The sequence below is a fragment of the Brassica napus genome, chromosome A9, assembly GCF_020379485.1.
Source record: "Brassica napus cultivar Da-Ae chromosome A9, Da-Ae, whole genome shotgun sequence".
Lineage (NCBI taxonomy): Eukaryota > Viridiplantae > Streptophyta > Magnoliopsida > Brassicales > Brassicaceae > Brassica > Brassica napus.
Window position 1 is genome coordinate 38,880,922 of NC_063442.1, and position 25,539 is coordinate 38,906,460.

At 37.6% G+C, this 25,539-nt stretch overlaps 5 protein-coding genes and 1 long non-coding RNA gene across 7 annotated transcripts; 2 read left to right on the top strand and 4 right to left on the bottom strand.

Annotated features, from left to right (window-relative positions):
* Positions 1–1,662: 1,662 nt before the first annotated feature.
* Positions 1,663–4,879, bottom strand: LOC106415608 (putative leucine-rich repeat receptor-like serine/threonine-protein kinase At2g24130). Its single transcript, XM_013856360.3, has 2 exons — positions 2,294–4,879; positions 1,663–2,215 (listed from the first exon to the last, which is right to left on the bottom strand). The coding sequence occupies exons 1-2, from the start codon at positions 4,857–4,859 to the stop codon at positions 1,806–1,808; spliced, it is 2,976 nt and encodes a 991-aa protein (XP_013711814.2). The 5' UTR covers positions 4,860–4,879; the 3' UTR covers positions 1,663–1,805.
* Positions 4,880–6,988: 2,109 nt separating this feature from the next.
* Positions 6,989–10,189, bottom strand: LOC125578531 (cytochrome P450 71B4-like). Its single transcript, XM_048741478.1, has 2 exons — positions 7,625–10,189; positions 6,989–7,497 (listed from the first exon to the last, which is right to left on the bottom strand). Exons 1-2 carry the CDS (start codon positions 8,519–8,521, stop codon positions 7,201–7,203), a joined length of 1,194 nt encoding a protein of 397 aa, XP_048597435.1. The 5' UTR covers positions 8,522–10,189; the 3' UTR covers positions 6,989–7,200.
* A 29-nt stretch (positions 10,190–10,218) lies between these two features.
* On the top strand, positions 10,219–15,189 carry LOC125578528 (DNA-directed RNA polymerase 3, chloroplastic). The gene is made up of 18 exons (XM_048741474.1): positions 10,219–11,135; positions 11,222–11,410; positions 11,480–11,613; positions 11,691–11,760; positions 11,845–11,903; positions 12,012–12,129; positions 12,223–12,336; positions 12,411–12,542; positions 12,610–13,026; positions 13,112–13,162; positions 13,248–13,318; positions 13,449–13,533; positions 13,604–13,756; positions 13,839–13,913; positions 14,013–14,102; positions 14,190–14,237; positions 14,343–14,561; positions 14,663–15,189. The coding sequence occupies exons 1-18, from the start codon at positions 10,332–10,334 to the stop codon at positions 14,771–14,773; spliced, it is 2,940 nt and encodes a 979-aa protein (XP_048597431.1). The 5' UTR covers positions 10,219–10,331; the 3' UTR covers positions 14,774–15,189.
* A 142-nt stretch (positions 15,190–15,331) lies between these two features.
* LOC125578529 (F-box/LRR-repeat protein At3g58930-like) lies at positions 15,332–17,483 on the top strand. 2 transcript variants are annotated; one of them, XM_048741475.1, is made up of 4 exons: positions 15,332–15,501; positions 15,676–16,688; positions 16,760–16,900; positions 16,982–17,483. In XM_048741475.1, the coding sequence occupies exons 2-4, from the start codon at positions 15,693–15,695 to the stop codon at positions 17,333–17,335; spliced, it is 1,491 nt and encodes a 496-aa protein (XP_048597432.1). In that variant the 5' UTR covers positions 15,332–15,501; positions 15,676–15,692; the 3' UTR covers positions 17,336–17,483. The 2 variants fall into 2 exon arrangements, with proteins under 2 accessions (XP_048597432.1, XP_048597433.1); XM_048741476.1 differs by having other exon boundaries at positions 15,349–15,501; positions 15,641–16,688.
* Positions 17,484–17,639: 156 nt separating this feature from the next.
* LOC125578530 lies at positions 17,640–20,068 on the bottom strand. Its single transcript, XM_048741477.1, has 6 exons — positions 19,812–20,068; positions 19,474–19,707; positions 19,229–19,402; positions 18,665–18,771; positions 18,356–18,579; positions 17,640–18,281 (listed from the first exon to the last, which is right to left on the bottom strand). Exons 1-6 carry the CDS (start codon positions 19,914–19,916, stop codon positions 17,836–17,838), a joined length of 1,290 nt encoding a protein of 429 aa, XP_048597434.1. The 5' UTR covers positions 19,917–20,068; the 3' UTR covers positions 17,640–17,835.
* A 3,206-nt stretch (positions 20,069–23,274) lies between these two features.
* LOC125578532 lies at positions 23,275–24,594 on the bottom strand. Its single transcript, XR_007316644.1, has 3 exons — positions 24,430–24,594; positions 24,102–24,355; positions 23,275–24,023 (listed from the first exon to the last, which is right to left on the bottom strand). It is a non-coding gene; the product is annotated as an uncharacterized LOC125578532 (long non-coding RNA).
* Positions 24,595–25,539: the final 945 nt, after the last annotated feature.

A 25,539-nucleotide genomic window follows, 5' to 3' on the forward strand; every position in this document is an offset into this window, starting at 1 on the left:
TCGGTTTTTTCCGAGGAATACTAGTTTCCTCGGTATTCCGTCGGAATATTCCGACGAGATGAATTTTCCTCGGAATTCCGTCGGAATATTCCGAGGAAATTCCGAGGAAGCCAAATTTTGTGTTTCCTCGGAATTGCCTCGGAAATTCCTCGGTATATTCCGAGGAATTCATTTTCCGTCGGAACGTCCGTCAGAATACCGCTGTTTTCTTGTAGTGAAAGATTAAGAAATTTACATTATTCAAAAAGCACCTTTAAACATATAATTTTAAAATCATTTAAACAATTATAAAAAATGCTGTACAATTTTATTGGTTGAACAGTTTCCAATAAAATTAAAGCTAACCTTAAAATTCAAAACATCTTATATTTTGAAACAACATACACTTTCTAAAACATCATATAATTAATTTGAACCGGAGAAAGTATTTTTCTTCTGCCACAAGCCTCTATGGTTAAATAATCTAATCCTAAGCAAATAGATGAAGTCCTTTCTTTGGTTAGTTGCAGTTAGAACCAATGTTAACTGTGGTTGCTATCTGGCCAAACTTCTTCTAGTTCTGTCTTAGCATTATCTTCTTCTTTTTTTCATGCTCATTCTGGAACTGAGCGGATATCCTTCACCATCTCAAAACCTTTTCTTCATTGGCACAACTACTTTATAAGAAAATAAAATCCTTTTGTTTCAGTCACTATCAATGAAGGCAAGATTTTCAGTTCACCACAACTTTGTGATTACTCATTGTCTCTGTGTAGCTTACTGGGTGTCACTCTCAGGAAGCAAACTCTCTTGTCATTTACGGGTTTATACCTTCCTCATTGTGTGCGCATCCTGATTTGATAAGTACCTTGAAAAATCAGTGTGATTTTTTCCTTTTGCCCCTACCTCATCATCACATTCTAGTATGTCCTATAGCATCTTCTTTTTCCCAATTATTATTTTTAAGATAGAACTTTGTTTCTAATACAACTAACTTTAGTGACAATAATACAGAAATAGTATATTGACATTTGACAAGTTTGAAGCTTTAATCAGTAAATTTCAAATCTGTATATCAAAACCAATAAAAAAGTTTGAGATTCTTATGTGTGTTTTTACCACCAATGATCCAGAATTTCTTGATTGTTGCTGCAAAATCAAACTTATCATAATGAAACTGATAAAGATGTATATACAAGAAATTACTGGTTTCCTTATATTATTTTTCTCTTCATGAGATTGGCTGTTTCTTGACTCATCAGCTTCCTAAGATGGCATAAAGGGACAAATATGATGGCTTGTTGACCTTTGTTTGATGTTGATGTCACTTTTTTTTTTGAACAACTGATGTTGATGTCACCTATTAGCGCATACTTAGTATAAAATTATTAGACCAATAAAGGACTGTTGATCAGGACTGTGAAGAGATTAAGCAGATAGACATCAGCTTCCACTTGCAATAGAAATCTCTGCCATAATTTTTTGTTTTTTATCCAAAGTTAGGCAAAAAATGATTTATTGATTAGAATACAATGTAATGGAAAGATTAGGAGAAGCTTCATTGCTAGAATCATAGCACATACATAAGCTATGATCATTATTACACATAAACCCACCAAATCTTTAATATAAAATAATTAACTAATGAATGTGAAATAGAAGATTTGGTTGGCTAATTCTTGATCAGAAGATATGGGTTTGCAGATCTTAAACCAAAAAGGAAGACGTAAATCAAAGACTTTAATCCACAAAATCTCACTCTTTTTCTTAAACAATTAAACTAATGAATTCAACAAAAATCACCAAAAATGATTCATAAACCATCATCAAGAAATAGCTTCTCCTTGTGTTCCTTGAGGTTGATTATGGAGAAGAGAAGGAGAAGCAAAGAGATACTCTTTGAGCCGTCCCATCTCATGTGCAACATCGAGCATGTTAGGCCTAGTTGAAGGAGTATACTGAGTACATACCAATCCCAATTCAATCATTTCCAATATGACTTCTCTCCAAAGCTTATCACACCTCTCTGGCTTCCCCTGTGGTTTCCATCTGATCAACGCTTGTTCAATGATTCCCTCTAGAGAATTAGGGTAATGAGACTTAATAAACTCATGTAAGCTTGATCCTCCATTGACAGCAACATCCGTTGGTCTCCTTCCACTCACAATCTCTAGCAGGAGAACCCCAAAACTGTACACATCTCCATGGATCGATGCACGTCTCCCCATCCCATATTCTGATTTAAAAAAAAAACAAATAATAATGTTTAGAGACTAATAAGACAAACTTTAATGATGTTGTTAAGAATGTGTACCTGGTGCAATGTAACCTACTGATCCGCATAACAATCCATCTGTTGAGCCAAATGACACTGAATCATCAGTAGAGACCGTATCTTCGACGCCTTGAACCAATCTTGAAATCCCAAAATCAGTAACCAGAGCGGTCATATCATCATCAAGAAGGATGTTGCTCGGTTTGAGATCACAGTGAACGACTTTGACAGGTGAGTAATGATGCAAGTACGCTATGCCTTCAGCGACATCGCTGCATATACTCACAAGCTGAACCAAATCCAAGCTCCTGCTCGAGTACTCGCCCGGGTATAGGTGTCTCTCCAAGCTCCCATTTGGCATCAACGGCAGAACAAGAGCCTTGAAACCAGGTTTGCTACAGGTCGTGATGATCCTGATCAAGTTCCTGTGCCTAGTCCTCTTCAAAATCTGACATTCTCTTTTGAAACTCCCTGAGAATTCCACCGCGGTCTTTGGATCAAGTACTTTGACCGCGATCTTTGTGTTGTTCCTGAGAACTCCCTTGTAGACATGACCAAACCTCCCTGAACCAACCAGGCTAGAAGAGCTGAACCCTCCCGTTGCTTCGATGAGCTGCTGGTATGATATTCTCGGGTACTTCGGGTCCTTTGTGTTCTGTTTCTCTTCATCTTCCGCCTCTTCTTCGTCGTACACTGTTAGATTCTTCCCAAATCTTGATCTCCGGACAAGAGGGTACCCGAAAACACACAGAAAAGGAGTTACTATCAGAGATAACAGAACCGGTAGTAGGACAACGGCGTACTTGTGCTTCTTCTTGCATGTCTGCATCCCTTTCACAGAGCCGCACAAGAGAGGATCTCCTAGAAAAGACTCGATAGTCAGCTTAGAGAACGATCCTCTGTCAGATACATTTCCGGAGAACATGTTGAAGGAAAAATTCAAGTTCTTGAGAGTCGAAGACCGTTGAAAAGAAGGCGGTATAGCTCCGGTTAACCGGTTTAAAGCCACATCTAACTCTTTCAGATACGGCAGCTGGCCTAACGAAGCAGGCAAAGGACCGAAGAAACCGTTTCTCGAAAGATTCAGATGCTCCAATGCGATGCAGCTTCCTAACTGAGGTGGAATCTTCCCCGAGAGTTCGTTGGAAGATAGATCGATGGAGAGAACCATATCCATCTTGCTTAGCTCCAAAGGGATCGCCCCGGTTAAGTGGTTGCTCGAGAGGTTGAGGTAAATCTTCAGGTTTCTGAGATTGGAGACTACTTCGGGAGGAATCTTCCCTGAGAGGTTGTTGTGAGAGAGGTCAAGAATCTCAAGATTGATGCATTTGCCAAGGCTTCGAGGGACAGTGCCTGAGAGATGGTTTCCGTAGAGAAGAAGTCTTCTCAGCTGAGAAAGGTTAGCGAAACTATCAGGGATCGAACCAGAGAGTTTGTTTCTTGACAAGTCAAGAAGACCTAGACGAGGTATATCCCCAAGCTCTACAGGGAGTTCACCGGTTAAGAGGTTATTCGAGAGATAAACCCTTTCGAGCTTGCTTAGCTTGCAGAGCTCGCGAGGGATCGGACCGGTTAAAAGGTTACTAGACAAGTTTAAAAGGGTCAGGTTCAAAAGGTTTGATATCTCCGGAGGTATAGAGCCGTGGATGCGGTTTTGGTCGAGATGAATCTGCACAAGGTTCACGGAGAGGTGCCTTACGGAAGAAGGCATCTCTCCTCCGAGGCTGTTTCCGGCTAACTCTAGCTCTTGTAGGTCAGAGGAGTTGGCGAGAGAGGCGAAAAAGGGTTCGAGGTTGGTGTTGTTGTTGTGGCTAACGAAATGGTTATAAGAAAGGTAGAGAAACTGAAGGTGTGGCATGTTGGTTATGACTTGTGAAGGTAACTCTCCGGTTAAGAGATTTGATTCCAGGTCGATCCATTTGAGATTTGTCGAGTTTGAAAGCGAAGGCGGTACGTCCCCGACCAGCTTGTTCGACCAGAGAAGTAGAAACCGAAGTTCTCTGAGGTGGCAGTGGTTCTTCAGAGGGATTTCTCCGGTTAGAGAGTTGTTAGAGATGTCAATGTATTGTAGAGACGAGGAAGAGCCGTTGCAAAAGAGCTCGACCGGGATTTGACCGGTTAACCGGTTGGTTCCGAGATCGAGATAAACGAGACGGTTAAGCGAACCAAGCTCGTGTGGGATGTTTCCTTGTAAGAGATTCTCAGAGAGACTTAACTGCTTTAAGGTTTTATGTAATGACCCAATCTCACGTGGGATTTCTCCTGTGAATAAGTTTCTTGAGAGGTCAAGAACGGTTAAAGCGGTTAAGTTTGCGATGGACGGTGAGATTTCGCCTCTGAGATCTTGACCGCTGATGTCGAGCTCGATCACTCGAGTGCTGTCGTTGTTACACTTCACACCGAACCAGTTGCAAACATCAACAGATGATGATGAAGTAGAAGAAGAGACCCACGTGCTTAGAGAGTGAGGATCTGAAACAATGGATGATCTGAAAGAAAGCAAAGAGTTTTGATCACGTTTTATTAACTCATCCTTGTCTTTTGAAGCAAGAACGGTCATGACAATGATCAAGAACGAGAAAGACAACAAAGAACAAGAATCCATTACTTTTGTATTTGTGTGTGTGTTTTAGAATTGAGACAAAAAGAATCAAAGATGGTGTTTGACTATACACACATATATATATTGTATAGACAGAGATATACAATCGAAGAGAGACAGTATCTCTTTGACAATCAAATGTTTGTGCCTAACTGCCGTTTGAAGAAAAATGAAACGTTTATATGAACGTTTGGCGCCTGTGATGTTTGACTTATAAGGTCAACCAGTATGGTGTGAACAAAATGCCACGTGATCATTAGTATTTATACGTATTTAAGTATATGCCGTGTGGTTAGCTTTATCCTTTACCTTAGTTGAGGCGTGTTTCTTTTTGTAGGTGGTGTGCATGTCAGCAAGAAAACTATAGCCTAAGAGGCCTAACTCCATCATATGTTTTGGGCAATTTATATTATAAAACGCCTTAAATTAACCTTTTATTTTGCTAGACTAGATTATAGACTAGTCACGTTCGTGGAATTGGGTTTGAGAGTGAGATTAGTGGATGTTATACGTTAATATATTAAGCAGGTATCATAACAACGAATCAAACTGTATCTACAGAGGTGGTGTATCCTCTACAGTGTCCGATGTGGCATTCCACGTGACATTTCAGTTTTGCCGACCTAAAACAAATGGCTCTTTATTTTATAATCGGGTAGCTAAGCACTGAAATAATACTATTGATTAATAAACATAGCCCACCACACAATGCCATTAGTGTTATATATATGATTGAATATTTTTCTTTTTTGTTTTTGCTAAAAATGATTGATTATGTTGTAAATATGTTTTACAGTCTTTACAACATTTTTACAGTACTTGGTTTCCGATCAAAGTATTTTAGTGGGTTTCATATATAAAACTGTACTTTAGTAATTTTATTTTTTGTTTGTTCATGTTTTTTTCACTAAAAAATATGGAAAAAACTTTACAAACTACTTTCTTCAAAGACTAAAATTTCATTAATTTAAGTGTTGTTTTATGATTACAAAGTTATTTTTATTGATTTATCTTCTTACCTCTCATCAAAACGTATAAAAAATTAAAATGCTATAAAATTTTAATAATCAAATAAGAGTAATATTAAATATTTAATTATTTTTAATATGTACAAAACAATCTTAAACTACATATAACTTGACACCAATATTTTAAAAATTGGTATAGGCGGTGGCTAGGCGTCCACCTAAATGACAAATCGGGTCTAAAAAAGAATTTATAACTTTTTTTTTAAATTGATCTAGACGTTTAAAAAATCGGTTTAGATGTCTATCTAATCAATAATCTCATGTAGAACCCCTAATTACCGCCTAACAAATTTTGAACATTGTTTAAAACGTAAAGAACGTATAAGAAGCATTAATGGTAAAGATTTTATAAGTTTTTTCAAAAATAAAAAATATTAGGTATCAATTATATAATTTTTAGAAAAAATAAATTGAACCATTAGTCAAGTGACACGTGGAAGATGAGTTTCTCACGAAACCATGAAAATCTCTCAAATGAAAATTTTTCTATCATATTTCTTTTAGTATGTCATGCAAATCGCGAAGAAGAAGAATGGCGTGTTGCTCAAATACTATCACCACATAAAGCGCAAACAACAACTACCAGTACTGATGTTTTGAATGAATCACCACTACCTCGATGCCAAGTGGATGCATCCTGGGTGCCGAATTCAACCATCTTTGGAGGTGGATGTGTATTTGATTTCGAGCCAGGGTCTCATACCTACGGCTCTTTTGGGATGAATCAAGTTTCTTCCCCACTTCATGCAGAGTTTAATATCTTGCTTTGTGCAATGAAAAACTCTCTGCGACTAGGTTATACTTCGATGTCTTTCGAATCGGATTGCCTACAGCTGGTAAAGCTGATACATGAAGAAGAAGATTGGCCAAGTTTGGCTTCAGAATGGAATGAGTTCACCTTTTTGGTTTCTGAGTTTAATGTTTTTTCCATTTCGTTTATTAAGCGTACACAGAATGTAAGAGCCGACCTCCTTGCTAAAGGGGCTCGTCTCCAAAATTCTATTTTCTCCCATGTAAACTCTTTGATTCCGACGTGGTTAGCCACACAAGCTAACCTTTTCGTCCTGAATTAATAAAACATGGTGTTTGTTGTCAAAAAAAAAAGAATTGTGAGAGATTATGGCTTTGAATGAATATGCAAAGCAAATTCAGATTACATGAGTCACTAACAATGCAGATAGTACTGCATTTATTCACCACTCAACTATTTAATTGCAGAAAAACAAATGTACAGTTATTATCACCATGCACATAGCAGGTTAGTACCTATTAAATAGTAACATTAACCATTACACAGCTAAAGATTTGCTCATTTCTCAAGATTCTATTACCCCACCAATGGCGAAGATCGGACTCGGAACAAGCTCAAGTGGAACTTTCTTAACAGTAGTGACATACCCAGCTTCTTCCATGTCCACATCTTCCTTGTTCTTCTTCCACGAGTACTGAAGCTTATCAAGATCTTCTTCCACGAGTTTCTCCTTTGAGTTGATTCCAATGCAAGTCCGTATCTCTTCTTGAGCTTTTTTCATGACTCTAGGATTTCTAACGAGCTCTGCCATTGCCCAAATCATGATGATGGCGTTTGAGTCTACTCCAGCTATATATATATTCTAGGTCAACCAAAACACATTAATTAGATGATGGATATTTATGTTAGATTTGTAGAAACTTAAACTAAAGAGAGATTCCTTGACAACAAAAATAAAAATAATAATAATAAAGAGATTATTTGCTTACTGAGATGATTCCTTTGAGATGATCAATGGTGAGCTTGAAAGATTCATCTTGTTCTTGTTTATGTATCATATGTAAGAGTGAGTCGACTATATCAGGACGATCTTGAGTTTGGCTCTTCAGTTGATGATGATCATTAACTATAAGATTAAGAAAAGTATCAATTTTGCTGAAAACGTTGTGAAATCTCTTGTGTTGTCCAGACACAAAGTCTATAAACCATCCAACACCAGCGATGGGGAAAAGATCTGAGAATTTGTAAGAATTTATCCTCTGAGCTTCATACATCAATTCTTCAATCTCTTCCTTATTGATATGCTTGTTTTCCAAGAAACTCTGTCCAAAGGCGGCTCTGAATACAATACTTGCAGATAGGTGAAAAAGGGTTTTGCTCAAATCCACGGGAGATTTCTTCTGAGCCGATTCCTTCAGTTTCTTGATCATCAAGTCAGTTTCTTCCTCTCTTATATACCTAAAAGATCGAACCTTTTTCGCGCTTAAAAAGTTGAGGATGGAAAGCTTGCGTAACTCTCTAGAAACCTCATATGGCGCAAAGGCTATGTCTTTACCATTGCGAGAGAACTTTAATAAGGCAATGGTCATAGGTCTGTTACAACACTCAAGGTCATGAGTTTTAAGAGCTTCTTCAGCTGCTTCACTCGATGAGAGAACCACCATTTGGACAAAACCTTGACGCAAAAACAACACGGGTCCGTGTTTCTTCGAGAGATCGTGAAGGCATCTGTGAAGCAACCCTTGGAGCTGATGTAGGTTTCCGATGACTGGAAGCTTTGTTGGGCCTGGAGGAAGATTATCTTTCATGTTATTGATCTTCTTGGTGTATAATAAGAAGAAAATGGGGATGAATAGAACCAAGAAGAGAAATAGAAGAGTCGACATTGTGTTTTTTTTTTCTTTCTCGTTTCCCTATGTTGTGTACTTGTGTGTTCTTTTTGGTAATAGAGAAACAGAGTCAATTCATATAAGCTATGCAAACCAGTGCATGATGCATCAAACCAAACTTTTACAGCAGACATAGTTTAAACATTAGTGTCAACAACCTAATGGGCGTCATAATGTCACCGTAAATTAAGTTTCCACTAGAAATAAATGCAGAATCACAATAATATTTATATCCATTCTAAATGAATTTTTAAAAACATTCTTTTTTACATACGAAAAAAAAACTTAATAGAACTTTTCAACTCTTTCAGATTTCATTTAATAATATTAATTTTTTGTGGATTTTCTATTTAAGACAAAATTTTAAAATTTTATGAGTCTTTGCTAGGTTTGGACGTTTTTAACTTATACCGAAATCCGAACCTCTAACCGAACCAAATTACCGGTTTCGGACCGGTCATGGATGTAAGAGAAAATCCGACTAGGTTTTAATAAACCAACAGTTCGGAGGTCGGGTCGGGTATATTCTGTTATCTGATTCAAAACCCGGACATAACTGAGTTTAATGACAACACATAACTTGTTATACATATGTCTGACTCTTCGATTCTACCTTGGCTTTTCCTCTTATCTGTGTCGAAAGAACTCTAGTTTTCCAAAAAGGTTTCTTCGATTTAACCTCATAATGACTGCAATATACAATCTGACCTTTATAAATTGTTTAGACTCTCTCTATTCGGCTCCATCTGAGCTTCTAAGGAATCAATCGCACGTTCTTCTTCTTATTTCTTAGTTTTTCTTGGTCCGAGTCTATGTCGATATTTTCTTCTTTTTTTATTTGAAAAAAGTTTAATCTTTTAAAAAGAAGCTTATTTGACTTGTTTATATTTTGATATGAGTTAGAAACTTGTTTGGCATTCTCTAGTCTCTTTGTTTTTGTATTTGAAAATTGAAAATTGAAATTGGTTTGGACTTGTGCACAGACATATTGTTTCCATTGAAGCAGATGGACTCGACATCATCTCTTGATCGAGAAATCCGTAGCAAAGAAGATGAAGCAGAGTTTCAAACTCTAGACAGTAACATAGACAAAAGAAAACAATATAGTGGTGCACGCTCTCAACCATCTAAAGTGTAGCGGATCCTTTTAATAAGATGAAAAAATGTAAGAATATTATACAAGAACTAAAGAGGACAAAGACCGGTGATTGTGCAAATACCGTCAAAAATAAAAAAATTCGAATTCAAAAATGAATTATTCGGAAAAATAAGAAAAAAATATTTATTTTATTTTTATTATTTATTAAAATAATTATGTACATTCAAGTATCTATAAAACAATGATAGAATAGTTTTTTACCTCTTTAATGAGACTTTTTTTGATCATTTTTTTTAGAGCAAATTAGCTCAATATACTGAAAAGAATGGGATACCATTGAATTGAGGGAAAATGGTAGTGATAGGGAGAAAAAAATTGAAGGAAAATAGAGTATGAAGTGCAAATAGAAAGGAAGTTGTGTGTAGAGAGTACAAATACTCTTTTTTTTTATTGTGAACTTTTTTAGTAAATAAACCTTAAAAAATCATTTGTGAGAACTGTTTTTTTAACGTTCATTTTTTTATTAATTTCTGGAAATATAATGGAAATTTGTTTTTAGGGAGAAATATCTATTGAGATAAAAACAAAAGAGTAGAGGTTTTAGAGAGGTTTGTTGGATTGTTGTTCCCTTCACAAAATTTCTATTCTCTCTTCTTCAAATGTTCATAAGACCTTATCTTCTATCTCCTCCACCTTCCTCCTCCTCCCATGGCTTCCCCCGCGGCGCCTTCTCCTTCTCTCTCCCTATACCAAACCTCTCTCTTTCACCCCCAAACTTCCCTCGTCACCTGGCTTAAACCTCCTTCCTCCTCCGCCCTCTTCCGCCGCAAACCCACCAAACGCCTCCTACCTCCGATCTCAGCAGCTTCTTCCTCCTCCTCTTCCACCTCTCTCTCCCTCACCGAGAAGCCCACCACCGTCCATTTCCACGGAAACCTCATCGAGACCTTCGAGAGCCACGACTCCTTCGCCGGAGCCATCAAAGGAGCCGCCTTTACCGAGAATCCCGTCGAAAGGAACGAACTTTCCGCAACGAGGAGGCTCTTCACGCAAGACCCACCATGGATCTCCGCCTTGTTCCTCAAGGGTCTGACTAAAATGACTGTGAAGATCGAGCGGAAGGACATCGACAAGAGGAAGTTCGATTCCCTGAGGAGGCGGCAGGTGAAGGAGGAGACAGAGGCCTGGGAGAGGATGGTTGAAGAGTACAGAGACTTGGAGAAGGAGATGTGCGAGAAGAGCCTCGCTCCCAACTTGCCTTACGTGAAACACATGTTCCTGGGTTGGTTCCAGCCGTTGAAAGAGGTGATAGAGAGGGAGCAGAGGCTGCAGAAGAACAAGAGCAAGAAGGTCAGAGCGGCTTATGCGCCTCACATCGAGCTCTTGCCTGCTGATAAAATGGCTGTTATTGTGATGCATAAGATGATGGGTTTGGTTATGTCTGGACATGAGGATGGGTGTATCCAAGTTGTTCAAGCTGCTGTTAGTATTGGCATAGCTATAGAGCATGAGGTATGGGTTTAGTATAGTTTATTGGAGAAGTAAAGCAGTTATGAATGAGTGGTGGTTTTTGCCTTTTTGGTTTGGTTTTTTTTTAGGTGAGGATTCATAACTTCTTGAAGAGAACTCGGAAGAACAATGCAGGGGACTCACAGGAGGAGTTGAAGGATAAGCAGTTGCTTAGGAAACGTGTCAACAGTTTGATTCGTAGGAAAAGGATTATTGATGCATTAAAAGTGGTGAAAAGTGAAGGTATCAAACCATGGGGGCGAGCTACACAAGCTAAGGTCTGTGGCATTTTTAAACTCTTTTGATGACAGTCTTTATGGTTGGACTCATATCAGAAAAAAATTCAGCTTGGAAGCCGTCTGCTAGAACTATTGATGGAAACAGCTTATGTGCAACCTCCACTGACCCAGTCAGGAGACTCTATACCCGAGTTTCGACCTGCTTTCAGACACAAATTTAAAACCGTCACCAAGTATCCAGGGTAATCCATATTCAACATCGTACTAGTGTAATGAGTACCTATAAGTTTGCTTATCTCTGGAAGTTTGGACTTTGTAGGTCAAAGCTGGTGAGGAGATATGGGGTTATTGAATGTGACTCGCTTCTCCTTGCAGGACTGGATAAATCTGTGAGTTAAGATGTCTCTTTGATTTATAGCTATGTCATATATGAACTAGTAAATGATCTTTCATTGTTCTTGTCTCTCATGCAGGCTAAGCATATGTTAATTCCTTATGTTCCAATGTTGGTACCACCAAAGAGATGGAGAGGGTATGGTTTGATCAAATCCTTTTTGTTCTTTGGCTCTAGATTTTATTCCCTTACATATTAATCATGCCCCTATTACTGAAAAACCTCACGCTCACACGTTATGTGTAGATATGACAAGGGTGGTTATTTGTTTTTGCCTTCCTACATTATGCGTACTCATGGATCCAAAAAGCAGCAAGATGCACTTAAAGATATTAGTTCCAAGACTGCCCATAGAGTATTTGAGGTACATTTGTATCTTTGCTTTTATATTATGTGTGTTTGCTGTTTCTTTCTGGTAGTGTTTTACATAAATGTTCTAAAACCGTAACTTGAACAGGCGTTGGATACACTTGGGAACACCAAGTGGAGAGTTAATAGGAAAATACTTGATGTGGTAGAAAGGCTCTGGGCTGATGGAGGCAACATTGCAGGCTTAGTTAATCGGGAAGACGTAAGTAAATAGGATTCTTATAGGTTTTACTTTTCAGGGTTTCATTTTAAGAGCCAACCTTGTTTGCTGTTTAGGTTCCCATACCAGAGAAACCTTCCTCTGAGGATCCAGAAGAACTCCAATCCTGGAAATGGAGTGTACGAAAGGCCAAGAAGACCAACAGAGAGAGACATTCTCTAAGATGTGATGTTGAGCTCAAGCTTTCTGTAAGAAATTCGTTTTGTTCTGTCTTGGCCTACTAGAGAATATATGGACTGAAGTTAATGAGTTCAGGTGGCTAGAAAAATGAAAGACGAGGAAGGATTCTACTACCCTCACAATCTCGACTTCAGGGGCCGTGCATACCCAATGCATCCTCATCTGAATCATCTGAGTTCTGATCTCTGCCGTGGAACCCTTGAGTTTGCTGAAGGACGACCGCTTGGAAAGTCAGGCTTGTACTGGCTGAAAATACATTTAGCGAACCTCTACGCAGGCGGTGTTGAAAAGCTTTCGCACGAGGGGCGTCTGGCTTTTGTGGAAAACCATTTGGATGATATAATGGACTCAGCTGAAAATGCTATTCATGGGAGACGATGGTGGTTGAAGGCTGAGGATCCGTTTCAGTGTTTAGCTGCTTGTGTAGTACTGGCACAGGCCTTGAAAAGTCCTTCTCCTTACTCTGTAATCTCCCACTTGCCTATACATCAGGTAAGCCCCATAAAAATTTATATTTCATTTGTTAGCTCCTAATCTACTTTTTTTTTCTTTTTCTTAAATCATTTGTTATGTGCAGGATGGGTCATGCAATGGTCTACAACATTATGCAGCTTTGGGAAGAGATAGTGTAAGTTCTCTATTATGCCTTTTGTCTTGTTTAAAGTCATATGCAATCTCATATAGTTATCGTCTTGTAAACTGGCTTTTCTCAGTTTGAAGCTGCGGCAGTTAATCTAGTTGCGGGAGAAAAACCAGCTGATGTCTATTCTGAGATTTCATTGAGGTAGTAATCATATCATGCGATGCTGTCAATACGTTTATTCGGAGTTAGAATCATACCATGCGTTTGTTTCTGATGATTTTCCTCTTTTGTCACTCTCTCTCTCTTTTCTTCTTCGCTTGTGGTGAGATAGGGTCCATGAAATAATGAAGAAGGACAGCAGCAAGGATCCTGAGTCGAACCCAACCGCTGCATTGGCAAAGATCCTTATCAATCAAGTGAGTCTCAGTGGTTTTCCTTTTAAACCATTATCTTTCCGGGAGATGCTAAGTTTTCTTCTACTTTCAGGTGGACAGGAAGCTGGTAAAGCAGACGGTGATGACGTCGGTATATGGAGTCACATATGTCGGAGCGCGTGAACAAATCAAAAGGAGGTTAGAGGAGAAAGGTGTTATCACTGACGAGAGAATGTTATTTTCTGCGGCTTGTTACTCAGCAAAAGTAAGAAAAGAGTTATAATATTATTCACGCAAATAATTTTAATCTTTTCTGGTTTTACTTAAGAAAAAACATTTATTCTCAGGTGACACTAGCCGCCCTGGGAGAGATATTTGAAGCGGCACGTGCCATTATGAGCTGGCTTGGTGATTGTGCAAAGGTACGGTCTTGTATCATGTTATGAACTTTGCAGTTTTTTAGTTAGCAACCTAATAGAACTGTGTTTTTGTTTTGTTATTTTGGCTTGTCAACTTTACAGATAATCGCTACAGATAATCATCCAGTGCGATGGACAACACCTCTTGGACTTCCTGTTGTGCAACCCTATTGCAGAAGTGAAAGACATCTGGTAAGTGTTTCAAGTAAAGCTACGCAGTCATCATTCATCATCATCCTGCTGGGCGCCAATAATATTTTGACTAATGATTGGTTGCAGATAAGAACATCTCTTCAGGTTTTGGCTCTGCAGCGAGAGGGTAACACGGTAAAAAGCCTCTTTTCTTTTCTTTTCTTTTCTTTTATGAGCAATGAGCAAGATTCCCACTTGTATGATCTGTGTACGCTAAAAATATTTCTTTTAATCCCTCAGGTGGATGTTAGGAAACAAAGAACAGCGTTTCCTCCAAACTTTGTGCACTCGCTGGACGGCACTCACATGATGATGACTGCGGTTGCATGTCGGGAAGCTGGCCTAAACTTTGCAGGTGTGCATGACTCCTACTGGACGCATGCATGTGATGTTGACACAATGAACAGAATACTTAGAGAGAAATTCGTTGAGCTCTACAGCACACCCATCCTTGAAGATGTAAGTCTCCTTATAACTCTCTCTGCTTAAGATTGAACGTGTGACTTTCATTGAAGCTTTGGTGTTGATAACTGCCTCGTATGTTTTTCTTCTTGATCCAGTTACTCCAAAGTTTCCAAGAGTCATACCCGAATCTGGTGTTTCCTCCGGTACCAAAAAGAGGTGGTTTCGATTTAAAGGAAGTGCTCAAATCACAGTACTTCTTCAACTGAGTCACTGGGAAAAAAGAGTAAGTTGTTAACTTGGGAGGGGAGGGGGGGGGGGGATCTTTCTTGGTGGGCCTGTAAATAAAACATCCACCACCTCAAAAGGACATGGAACAAACCAGAATCAGCACGAAAGACTGCTACTGCAACACACAAATGTTGCAGAAGAGGGGCTTTTAGACAAATCTACTCAAGACAGACTTTGGCATCATTGAATAATGGATGCAAAGTTATTGCATCAAGCTTGTGTTTCTGGAAATGAGAGAAAAGGTCTTGGTTATGTTGTATGTCATTCGTACTGTTGTACAGTAGAGAGAGACACCTTGGTATAGAAACAAGAAACTCAAAAAAACACAAGGGTACTCTTGTGATTTTGTAGCCAACTCTTTTTGTCAAAAAATGAGACATCTTTTTGGGACTCATAAGCTCAGTTATGTTGTTTGCCCAAAAAAAAAAAGATCAGTTATGTTGTAGTAACTGAAACCCTGTGGGCTTTGCCGGTATCTCTACTTGTGCTGAGTTGTCTTATTATTACACTTGTTTCAAAGGTCACGGTTTGTTTGCCAAATTAAACCGGGATATTAAAAAACAAAAATGATAAAATAGAACCGACACTCATTCTAGACTCTCGACTCTGCCTCTCCATCCGCCGCTCTCAAGTCTCTAAACCTTCATGTCCTCTTAGCCTTCCTCCAGAGTCAAAGCCTCTGACTTTCCTCTCCACCTTCCTCTGGGTATGTACTCTCTTCTATGTCCTTGCTTGTAGTTCCATATATTCACCTCTCACTTCATGCACTCCCTTAAAAACCCTAACTTTAGGATCATTGCTCAATTTTTTACTCACCTCTTATGTTTCTCTTACTATTTGCTTAGGTAACTGTGTTTTTATTTGTTGCCCACTATTTTAGAGCTAGGCGTTTCTCTGATGGATCGTCTCAGCAGTCTACCAGACGAGCTTCTCCATCAAATCCTCTCCCTCCTCCCCACAAAGTCCGCCGTTGTGACTTCCTCCCTCTCAAAGAGATGGCTCAACCTCTGGAAACTCAATCCCAACCTCGACATCGACGACTCCCTCTTCATCCATCCCCAACATGGCAAAGGAGAGAGCCAACACATTCGTCAGAGCTTCGTCCGCTTCGTGGACAGCGTACTCGCTATGCAGGGCGACTCTCCCATCAACACCTTCTCCCTAAAATGCATCACCGGCATCCATCCAGACACCGTCAACCGTTGGATACGCAACGTCCTGCAACGCGGCGTTTCGGACCTCAGCCTCTTCACTGATTTCACTTGCGAGGATACCGAAGAGGATAGCTACCAGTTGCCTAGAGAGTTGTTCCTTAGTAGGACGCTCGTTAAGCTGAATCTAAGAAGCGAGCATTGCGTTGACTGGTGGTGGCCGGGCGGAATCTGGAGCGATTCTTTAGCCTTAGGTGTGCTTAAGAGTCTTAGCATTGACTCTGACTTGATTTTCTGCGGCGAGGTTGAAGAGTTTATTCCTTCTTTCACTGCCCTTGAGGAGCTGCGGATGGGTAGCATGGAGTGGAGAGAGTCGGATGTGACTGTGTCGAGTGCCACCCTGAGAACGATGAGTCTCCACGGCACGGGGTGTGAAGAGTTTGTGAATCCGACTAGCGTTTCTTTTGATACTCCGAACCTGCGTGTGTTAAGCTACTATGACTTGGTTGCGGAAGACTATCCGTTGGTTAATATGAAGAAGTTGTGTGATGCTACTATCAATCTTATACTAACTGATAAACAGGTTAAGCGACTAAGAGAGCCGAACAATGAGTTTTGGGAGGAGGAGGAGGATGAGGTTGAGGATGAGGGTAATGTTCTTGTCAACTTTGGTAATGTGGTGAAGCTCATGAATGGGATACAGAATGTTCAGAAGCTTTCCTTCACTGCTGATACTCTCGAGGTTCAGTTTTTCTTGTCTGTTATGTTCTCTTGTCTAGTTTACTTGTGTGACATTAATGTCTTTGTTTTCAGGTGCTTTCCCAATGCTGTGATACAATGCCAGTGTTCAACAACCTCAAGTTCTTAGGCATTACGAGTGAAGAGGGTAGAGGATGGCAAGCAATGCCAGCTCTTCTTAAGAACTGTCCGCGTTTAGAAACTATAATCCTTGAGGTAGAATTTTTGCAAACCATGAAACTTACATGTGTTAAGAAGCAGTTTTTTTTATTATGTTTCCCTTTGTATTCCTTTCAGGGTCTGTTACATTATGTAACTGATAAGTGTGGGGATGCTTGTCCCTGCATATCTAGGGAAGGCAAAGGTCGTTCACTCAGGGCTTGTCCGGTGAATAGGTTGGAGATTCAGGGGTTTCGAGCAACGATGAAAGAGATGACCATGATAAAGCATTTCTTGGACTATTTTCCAGGTTTGAAGAGGCTTGACGTCGTCATTGAAGACAACGAACCTACGCAGCTCAGAAACCCGGAGTTGTCTAAGTGTGTCAAGGAGATGTTCAGTCTCTACAGCAGGTTGTATCCGAGTTGCAGCGTCGAGCTCATGGTGAGTAGTTTCTTGCAAAAGAAGTGGCGTGCACAAGGACATATCTGAAAAGAATAAAAACTTCGCTTGCTCTTAGATTTTGTGTTTATTAGACTTCTGCCTCTTTAGCTGGCTTTGTAAACTGTCTGCAAACCAAACCAATGGCTAAACCGAATCTGCTTCCATTGTTTTGCTCTATCATCGTCTTTGCCTTTGATCTTCCCATCTTTATCACTCACTTTGGTGCTAAATTTAACAACCTGCACCCTAACCTTTTAATTTGTTACTGGACAACATGAAACAAAGACAGCTTGTTACAGTTTTGTAGTATTAATACATGTTTCAAATAAAATGGCTTTAGAAAAACGCCATTAGAAAACCACTTTCTTCTTTACATGGATTCATCATCACCAAACACACGTTCCTAACAAATCAAACACTTTTACAAACAAGAGCACAGGTTCTCTTGGTTTTTTACTTACCCATAGAGAGAAATTAATATACAGCTACTTGTTCACGATTCCTAGACTTGTCGTCATCACATTTACGAATCAATTATATGGCGACCCTTATGCATCACCGTCTTCTTCTGAAATATTGAACAAGAACTTTGGTAGGGATGTGATCCTAGGAAGGTGTGCTAACAGATCGGTAAACGAGTCTTTCCTTGACATGCTGCTCGAAGCATGATCAAGAACTATACTGCCTTCTTCAGTTTTGTTGTGTCTCTTGTTGCTGTTGTTGTTGTTATCTAGCCCAATCTCTTTCCCATCGTTAGCAGCGGTCTCCAAGAGGTTGTAGAAAGAGTTCACCTTCGACATTACAGACTTCTCATCCGATGTCTCGGTCTGCGTGTCGCTTAGCAGCAGCTGTTTCATGTCCTCAAACTCAGGGTTGTTCTCACAGTTAGCTTGATCCGACAGAAACGCAAGGAAGTCGTTCATCGAGATAGATTGGTGTATCTGATTCCAGTTTCTTGCACCGACTCCTCCTTCGATTGCACGAGCATCCATCACTGAGTTAACAAGAAACATAATAAGAACCTCCTAATAGAAACAAGAAGGGGTTAGTTATAAGATAGTTATATACCTGAGCTAGGCGAGAGTGCGTCATGAGACAGAGACATATGTTCTGATGATGACTGAGCCCCAGACACTGAAGGATCCTCGAATATAGACTGCCGTGTATCAGAGAAGAGCGTGTCGAAATTCATCTCAGGCTCTTGGCTTAGACAGAACAAGCGATGATCGCACTGGAGAAGCTTCTCTATATGCTTGTTCAATATCCCTGGGAGACATTGCAGAAAATGTTGCCTACCATATATACACACACACCACAGACGATTAGACCCTGTGACGTATAAAGGACAAATGACACACAACGGACATGTTATTTCACCTGTTCATGCTGGCTTGACCATCAGTAAAATCTGATGTTGCCTGCCACAAAGTATGCTTCCTAGGCTGCGGATTAGTCTCCCTGTAAAACAATGGTCGCCTTGCGAGCTGAAACAAACAAGAAACCAATTCAAAACCAAAGTACATTAAGGTTTAGGCATAGGCATGCGGGTTCGGTTTCTTCAGGTCGGTTAGTTCGGGTTGGTCGAAATCTCACCGATTTTTTTTTGGTTTGGTTCAGTTTCAAAAACTTTACCGAAGCTTAAAGTTTATGGTTAGTTCAGGTCTAAATTGAATAAAATTCAATTTTGGTTAGCTCGGTTATTTCGGATTTTGGTTAGTTCGGTTCGGAATTTCAGTTAAAATTGGTACTGTTTGGATATTTTTTTAGAGAACCGAGCTAACTGATTACTTACGAATCGTAAACCAATATTTTTCACCTAACTTTTAAACCGAACTAACCAAAAACCAAACTTTTTGGTTTGGTTCGGCAAGTTTGGTTCAGTTAAAAATCTCAGCCCTAGTTTATAGGAATTAAAATGATCAACGAGAATGCATTTTATACCACGATGGTCAACGTTCCAGGCTCATCTTCTGGACAACTTGCCTTCAACGCCATTATATCTGACCATTGAATCTCGATCTTGCTCTTAAGTCCTTGTTCCAACACTTCCCACACAAGTTTGTGTTTTGCAAAGTAACATTTCGCCACCAGATCACCTTCGTACCTCGATTTGTACTAACAAACAAGAACTTAGATTCCCATATAAACTCCAAGGAAAAAACATGATATTTGTATGCAGAACTCACCTCCCATTGGCCAATCCTGAGAACGGTAGCAGGGAAGTTTGAAGCTTTGAGCTTCTCAACGGTTCCGACAAGAGAAGAAGCATTGGCTATGGTTTCTTTCTTAACACTTTGAGAGAGTCTCATCTGAATGAGATCTTGCAGAGATGGGCTCTTTCTTAGGCTCAGTCCCAAAGGACTTGGCTCATCAAGTAGGTTCGGTGGTATAAGAGACACGCTTGTTCCATTGCTCCATAGCTGATTAGAAAGAGCAAAATTTAAATTTAAGAAAAAAAACAAACGACACGACAAAACACTTATGTTCAGATGTAATAAAATCAAAATCAGTTCAAGGAACAAACCTTAGATCGCTTGTTAGCAGGACCGTTCTCTTCTTCCAGAAAATCCTCGACGATCTCTAGTTTGACCGGTAACTTGGACGCCGGTCTTAGATTCCTCGATTTCATCAGTAAACTGAAAATGAATAAAGGTTCACAAGATACAAGAATTGAAATCAAATGAGAGTGACGAATTTGATTTTGAAGATCTAAAAAACGCGAAGAGAGAGAGAGAGAGAGAGAGAGAGAGAGAGAGAGAGAGAGAGAGAGAGGGTGGATTCTGTTTCTCTTTCTTCCTCGAGACTTTATTATTTAAAAAAAAGAAAGTTGAGTTTCTGGAAAATACCCAGATTAGCCCTTCCTCTTTGTCCTTTCTTAGGAGGCTATGTTTGTCATTTCTTATTTTTCTTTTGAATATGTTGGTTGATTCGCTGGCCGACACGAGTGTGTGTGTTTATGGGATGTATCGATAGGTGGGTCCCGCGGTTTGGCTTTTTTAAATGACGGCTATTGATAGAGGATTCGGCACGTGTTATTTATTCCGATGTGGCTTCTTATCTAATAAGTCTGTTTTGTCGTCACATGTACTTCCCGTATTCATTTTAAAAACATGGATCTAATAACATACTATTATAATTTACACTTGATTCTTCTATTTTTTGTTGTATAATCTAAATTAAATAATTTTGTAGCTATAGATTTTTAACGTGATTTTAAATTGAAATTCAATAAGTAAATACTAAGGCTTCGAATAGTAACCATCGTCTCGTCTCACCCCACCCTACAGTTAACATTAACAAAAATCTCTACGTATACTATATATCTATATATTTTTATAACTGTTAGAACCGCACCGCAGTTGAACCGTTTATCCCGCACCGCTCAAACCGCAGTCACCATTCAAATGTTATGAACCACCCCGCTCTGCACCGCAGTTAACAGTAACAAAATTCTCTGCATATACCATATATCTATACGTTTTTATAACTGTTAAAACTGTACCGCAGTTAAACCTTGTGTCCCGCACCGCTCAAACTGCAGTTACCATTTGAAGCCTAATTGTGTATTGTAAGACTCAACGACTTACTAGAAAATTCTAAAACATAATTTTTAAGTTGTGGAAATATCATACCCTAGAATAACGCTAAAAAAGTTTTTATCATAAATATAGATTCTAACAATCAAAATGACCAAAATGTTTCATTAAAGAAGTAAATATACACTTATATTTTTAGGGTTAACTAATCCAAACCTTAGGGTTTAGAGTTAATGGGTGGAGATTTGGGTTTGAGGTTTAAAATTTTATGAAAATAGAAAATAAATATTAAAAATTTGAAAATAAAATTTTAAAAATAGTTTTAAAAAGTATTTTCGAATTACAAAAAGAAATTTTGAAAAAAAATTAAAAAAAAAGTTTCAAAAAAAATTCAAAAAAAAATTATAAAAAAGTTTGAATTTGAAAACATATAATCTAAAACTATAAAAAAATTTATTCTTTTATTCTTTTATTTTTTTTATTTTTTAATATATCTAGAGTATTATTATCCTTTTACCTATTAAATGAAACAGTTTAGTCATTTTTCTCTTTGTGGTCTATTTTTATGACCAAAACTTGAAAATTGTATATTTATGAGAATTGCCCATACCATATTCATAAAAAGAAAAGGAAAATTAGGCTGTGAATTTAAGAAATTAAGCAAAAATTTATTGGTTGAATTTTGTGGTTATAAAATACCTTTTTGCTCCCTACATCAACCACAACACTAACCAATCAACAACCCATGCACCTCAGATTGAGTTTTAATTTACAAAAAAAATGTTGGTTACTAATAGAATAGGTTTAAAAAAATTTTAGTTAAACAATCATCAGTTTTATTAACATTTGATTCAAGTTATAATTCATAAGAATTGATTTTATATTGTATGTTATAACTGTAAGACTTTGTGTGTATTTGTCAACGTGTTTACTATATACTCCATCTATTTTCCAATATATATATATATTTCAAATTATAGACTTAACTTATTATGTATTTTTATTCTTACAAAGAATTTATAAAAATTAAGAATAATATTTGTTTATTGAATTATTACTACTTTAAATTGTTAAAACTTATCAAACAAGATAATGTATTTATAACCAATTTTAGTTTAATGTGTGCAAAGCAAAAAACACATTAATTTCAAACAGGAGTATAAATTATGTTTTAAAATTAAAATCTGGTATTTCGGTTCAACATCATTGATAAAGTACCCTAGAAGTAGACGCTATATATAACGATGATTATATCATTGGCCAAGATTTACAGTTTTAATAATTTACACTAGTATTGTCATAACCCATGTTTAGTTTTTAAAATATGCATGAGTTGATTGTAGATGGCAAAAATCTCAGTCAATAGTTCAGTCCCTTATTAAGTCTATAATAAATGCAAATGAAATATGGTACGCTAGTGTTGCTATTTTTTAGTGAACTCTCATTATCAAAGCATTAGCTAGTTAGTCGTTATCTCAGCCGCAATTATCTCTTACAGCTTTTGAAAAAAAATGGATGGAAGAGTTCTGACGGATATTGATCTAATTATAATAAGTTGAATTCTCAAGTCCTAAGATAAATGACAGATTCAACCCAATCATTGATCCATGACAATAACCAAACTCCTTGCTAATGTATCTGTTACACTCGCTGCACATTTGTGGACAGAACCAGTCCTTACTTCAAGCCAAGGAAACAGCTTCGAACCATTTATTATATTTAAGTATTTTCAGCCATAAAATTTCGAAATATTTTGAAGGCCAGTTAGTATTTCGTCTTTGTCTTCACTTATGAGGTTATTTTGCAATATTTTTTCCTTTCTCTTTTGAATAATTGGTTGATTTTTTTACCAAAAAAAAAATAATTGGTTGATTCGTAGGCCGACACGAGGGTGTGTTATGGATATTGTAAGAGCTGGGTCCCTCTTTGCTTTTGTAAATGACGGCAATCGACGAGGATTTACCACGTGGCGTTTTATTCGGATGTGGCTTCTTATCTAAAGGTCTCATTTGGTCTGTTTTGTCGTCACTTGTAGTTCCCAAAATTAGCTAATTGGTTCCCTATTGAAAAATGATTTGTCTCTTTATTAACTTTGAGTTCATTGTCTTTGTCACAATATATTTTACTTTTATAAAAACCAAAATAATTTTGAGTTCATTGTCTTTGTCGCAATTTATTTTACTTTATAAATATGAAATAAACCCTGTAATTAACAAATAACATAATCTTATAAACTTTAAATATTTAAGTGAACTCATTAGAACAATACTGAATTTTTCTATCATAAATTATTAGGACTAGTAAATATAGTACACAAGGATCAAAATGACCAAAATATTCTATTAAAAAGAAAATAAGACATTTATATCCCATTTAAAATGACTAAAATGATTAATCTAGACTTAGAATTTATATTTGAGGATGAAGTTTTGGAAATGAAGGAGTTTCGGATTGCGAACATATTAATATTTAAAATAATAATTTTAAAATAGTTTCAAAACAAAATTTTGGATTTAAAAAAAAAAATTGGAAAAAAGTTTCAATTTTTTTTGAATTGAAAACGTATTTTTTGAAAATACAAAAAATGTTTATTTAAATAATTATTTATATTTATATATCTATAAGGTAAGGTAAAAAAAATCTTTTATCTTTTTGATGAAACCTATTTTAATCATCCTCTACTTTTGTGATCTTTTGGTCAAATTTTTTTATTTTAGTATCTTTTGGAAGAATTACTCAATATAAATGATATTTCTATTTTTTAATTTCTCACTAAAAAATCTAAAAACACTGGGTCTAACTGGTGACAATTACAATAACATTAGGAATGAGTAGAGAAAAAATACAGAGAAATAATATTAGAGGAATGAAAAAAAAAATGTTTCCTTATCAATTTTAGCGGGGAACAAATTTCTTCTATATTCTTCTAGAATAAAAAGAATGAAAATGAATGCAAAAGAAAAACAATTTCTTGTAAATGATAAAAAAAAATTAGGAATTGTAAAGAATACATTATTCCATTTCATTATTTGGTCACCAATTACACCTTAAGGATTTCCGTCTTTCGTTCACTAGGAATTTTCACAATCTGTCTCCTCAAGAAAAAAGTATACCAAAGCGATTCTACGGTGATCTCTCCAGCGTTCTCACCAGCGCTCAATGATTCCACATGCCCCTTGAGTGTGTGCAGCTCCCTAAGCCTGTTGTTCACAAATAAAACATTCAGTCGGTGATTAGCTCCAGTCACAGAATTAGTAATACTTCATTTGGCTGCAAACCTTGAAGTGTCCTCTGAGCAACTGCCCATTGAGCCTCCCTCTCTTCTTTGTTGAAATCTTTCTTCGTTGTGAAAGCTATCTTGTTCTTAACCAAGTTGAGCCAAACCTTTCCAGTCACCATGGCAAACTGGAGAATGTCCAATGGGAAGTATGTTATAATACTGTATAGCCAGATAACTGCAACCCATCCCCATCCAATACCCATAACTTTTGCGAATTCCCCAATTTGTGTAAACCGCAATCAAAGTAGCAACCTGCATTTGGAAGAAAGAGGTTCGTTGATGACCTTTCTCTACCTCAATATGTGGAGTTTTGATCATGATCTTACCAGTTGTGCAATGAGGAAAGCAATCATCAGTAACGCTCCAGCACGTTCAACAAAGGACCAACTCCCTGATCTTGTAACGAAGATTAGAGCTTGACTAATGATACTAACTTGTAGATACACCTCACTCATGAGTTGTTACTATTCCTGATAGACTTCACACCAAACGTCTCCTGTGAATCCAATGTAAAATTAAATAATTAATTTACAACTTTATACACTTGGAAAAGAAGACAATTATCACTAGTAGTCTAGTACTCCAAGAAAAAACTCGATTATATTATTACTGAGAAAAATTCTGTCTTGTGTGCCACCAAAGAGAAAATAACAGTCATGATGGCTAGGTAGCTTCCAAGCACAACTCCAGTAGCAATAATTTCTCCAAGTTTCCAGCTATTATAGGTGTGGGAGATGGCTTGACTCTGTAGTTTGAAATGGTCTTGATGATTGATGGTACCTATAGGCTATAGAAATATATAAGATATATAATAACGGATAACGGATTCAATATATAATATATAAGCAATGATCAGAACCATAAATGCTGAGAAGTCAAACTTCCATATCAGAGCAATAAGCATGAAACCAAGGAAGAAAATACTGGATGGACTGACTTCAGAATAGAAAGCGTTTCGAGTGATATTGGTCCTTGACCGTGACCATCACCATGACCATGAGTAGGTCTGGGGTTTGGTTCCGGTTAAATATTTTAGTTTTTGATTATTTGATTCTAGAAATATATACATAGAAATTGTTAGCAGACTTGCTCAACTGGAAAGAACCATGATCATTGTCTTAGAAATTCCCAGTTCAAGTGACTGCTGAAACGAAACTAATATTACATGATGATTTTGAAACTTAGGATTACAGGCTTCGGCCCAAACCTCATGGTATTCAAAAATATATATAGAAACTGTTCAGTTGATTATGAAATTTCAGTTCATTTTGGTTTTCGGTTCGGTTCAAATAATAGTTTTAGGACCCAACTAATATCTGGTAATTGTGGATCCAATTCGGTTTCGTTCAATACGATTTTAGATATTCAGATAAAAGTTAGATTTTTTGGATTAAATATCGGGTTCGATAAATTTAATGTTCAAGAAAAAAACTTTC

Coding starts and splice junctions, on each gene's coding strand:
- LOC106415608 (XM_013856360.3), bottom strand. CDS start 4,859: ATGGATTCTTGTTCTTTGTTGTCTTTCTCGTTCTTGATCATTGTCATG. Junction 2,216..2,293: donor AGTAGGTTACATTGCACCAG/GTACACATTCTT, acceptor TTTTTAAATCAG/AATATGGGATGGGGAGACGT.
- LOC125578531 (XM_048741478.1), bottom strand. CDS start 8,521: ATGTCGACTCTTCTATTTCTCTTCTTGGTTCTATTCATCCCCATTTTC. Junction 7,498..7,624: donor ATCTCAAAGGAATCATCTCA/GTAAGCAAATAA, acceptor TGGTTGACCTAG/AATATATATATAGCTGGAGT.
- LOC125578528 (XM_048741474.1), top strand. CDS start 10,332: ATGGCTTCCCCCGCGGCGCCTTCTCCTTCTCTCTCCCTATACCAAACC. Junction 11,411..11,479: donor GGCGAGCTACACAAGCTAAG/GTCTGTGGCATT, acceptor AAAAAAATTCAG/CTTGGAAGCCGTCTGCTAGA. Junction 13,163..13,247: donor CAGCTTTGGGAAGAGATAGT/GTAAGTTCTCTA, acceptor GGCTTTTCTCAG/TTTGAAGCTGCGGCAGTTAA.
- LOC125578529 (XM_048741475.1), top strand. CDS start 15,693: ATGGATCGTCTCAGCAGTCTACCAGACGAGCTTCTCCATCAAATCCTC. Junction 16,689..16,759: donor TCACTGCTGATACTCTCGAG/GTTCAGTTTTTC, acceptor CTTTGTTTTCAG/GTGCTTTCCCAATGCTGTGA. Junction 16,901..16,981: donor TAGAAACTATAATCCTTGAG/GTAGAATTTTTG, acceptor TATTCCTTTCAG/GGTCTGTTACATTATGTAAC.
- LOC125578530 (XM_048741477.1), bottom strand. CDS start 19,916: ATGAAATCGAGGAATCTAAGACCGGCGTCCAAGTTACCGGTCAAACTA. Junction 19,708..19,811: donor CTGCTAACAAGCGATCTAAG/GTTTGTTCCTTG, acceptor CTTTCTAATCAG/CTATGGAGCAATGGAACAAG. Junction 18,580..18,664: donor GGTCAAGCCAGCATGAACAG/GTGAAATAACAT, acceptor TATATATGGTAG/GCAACATTTTCTGCAATGTC.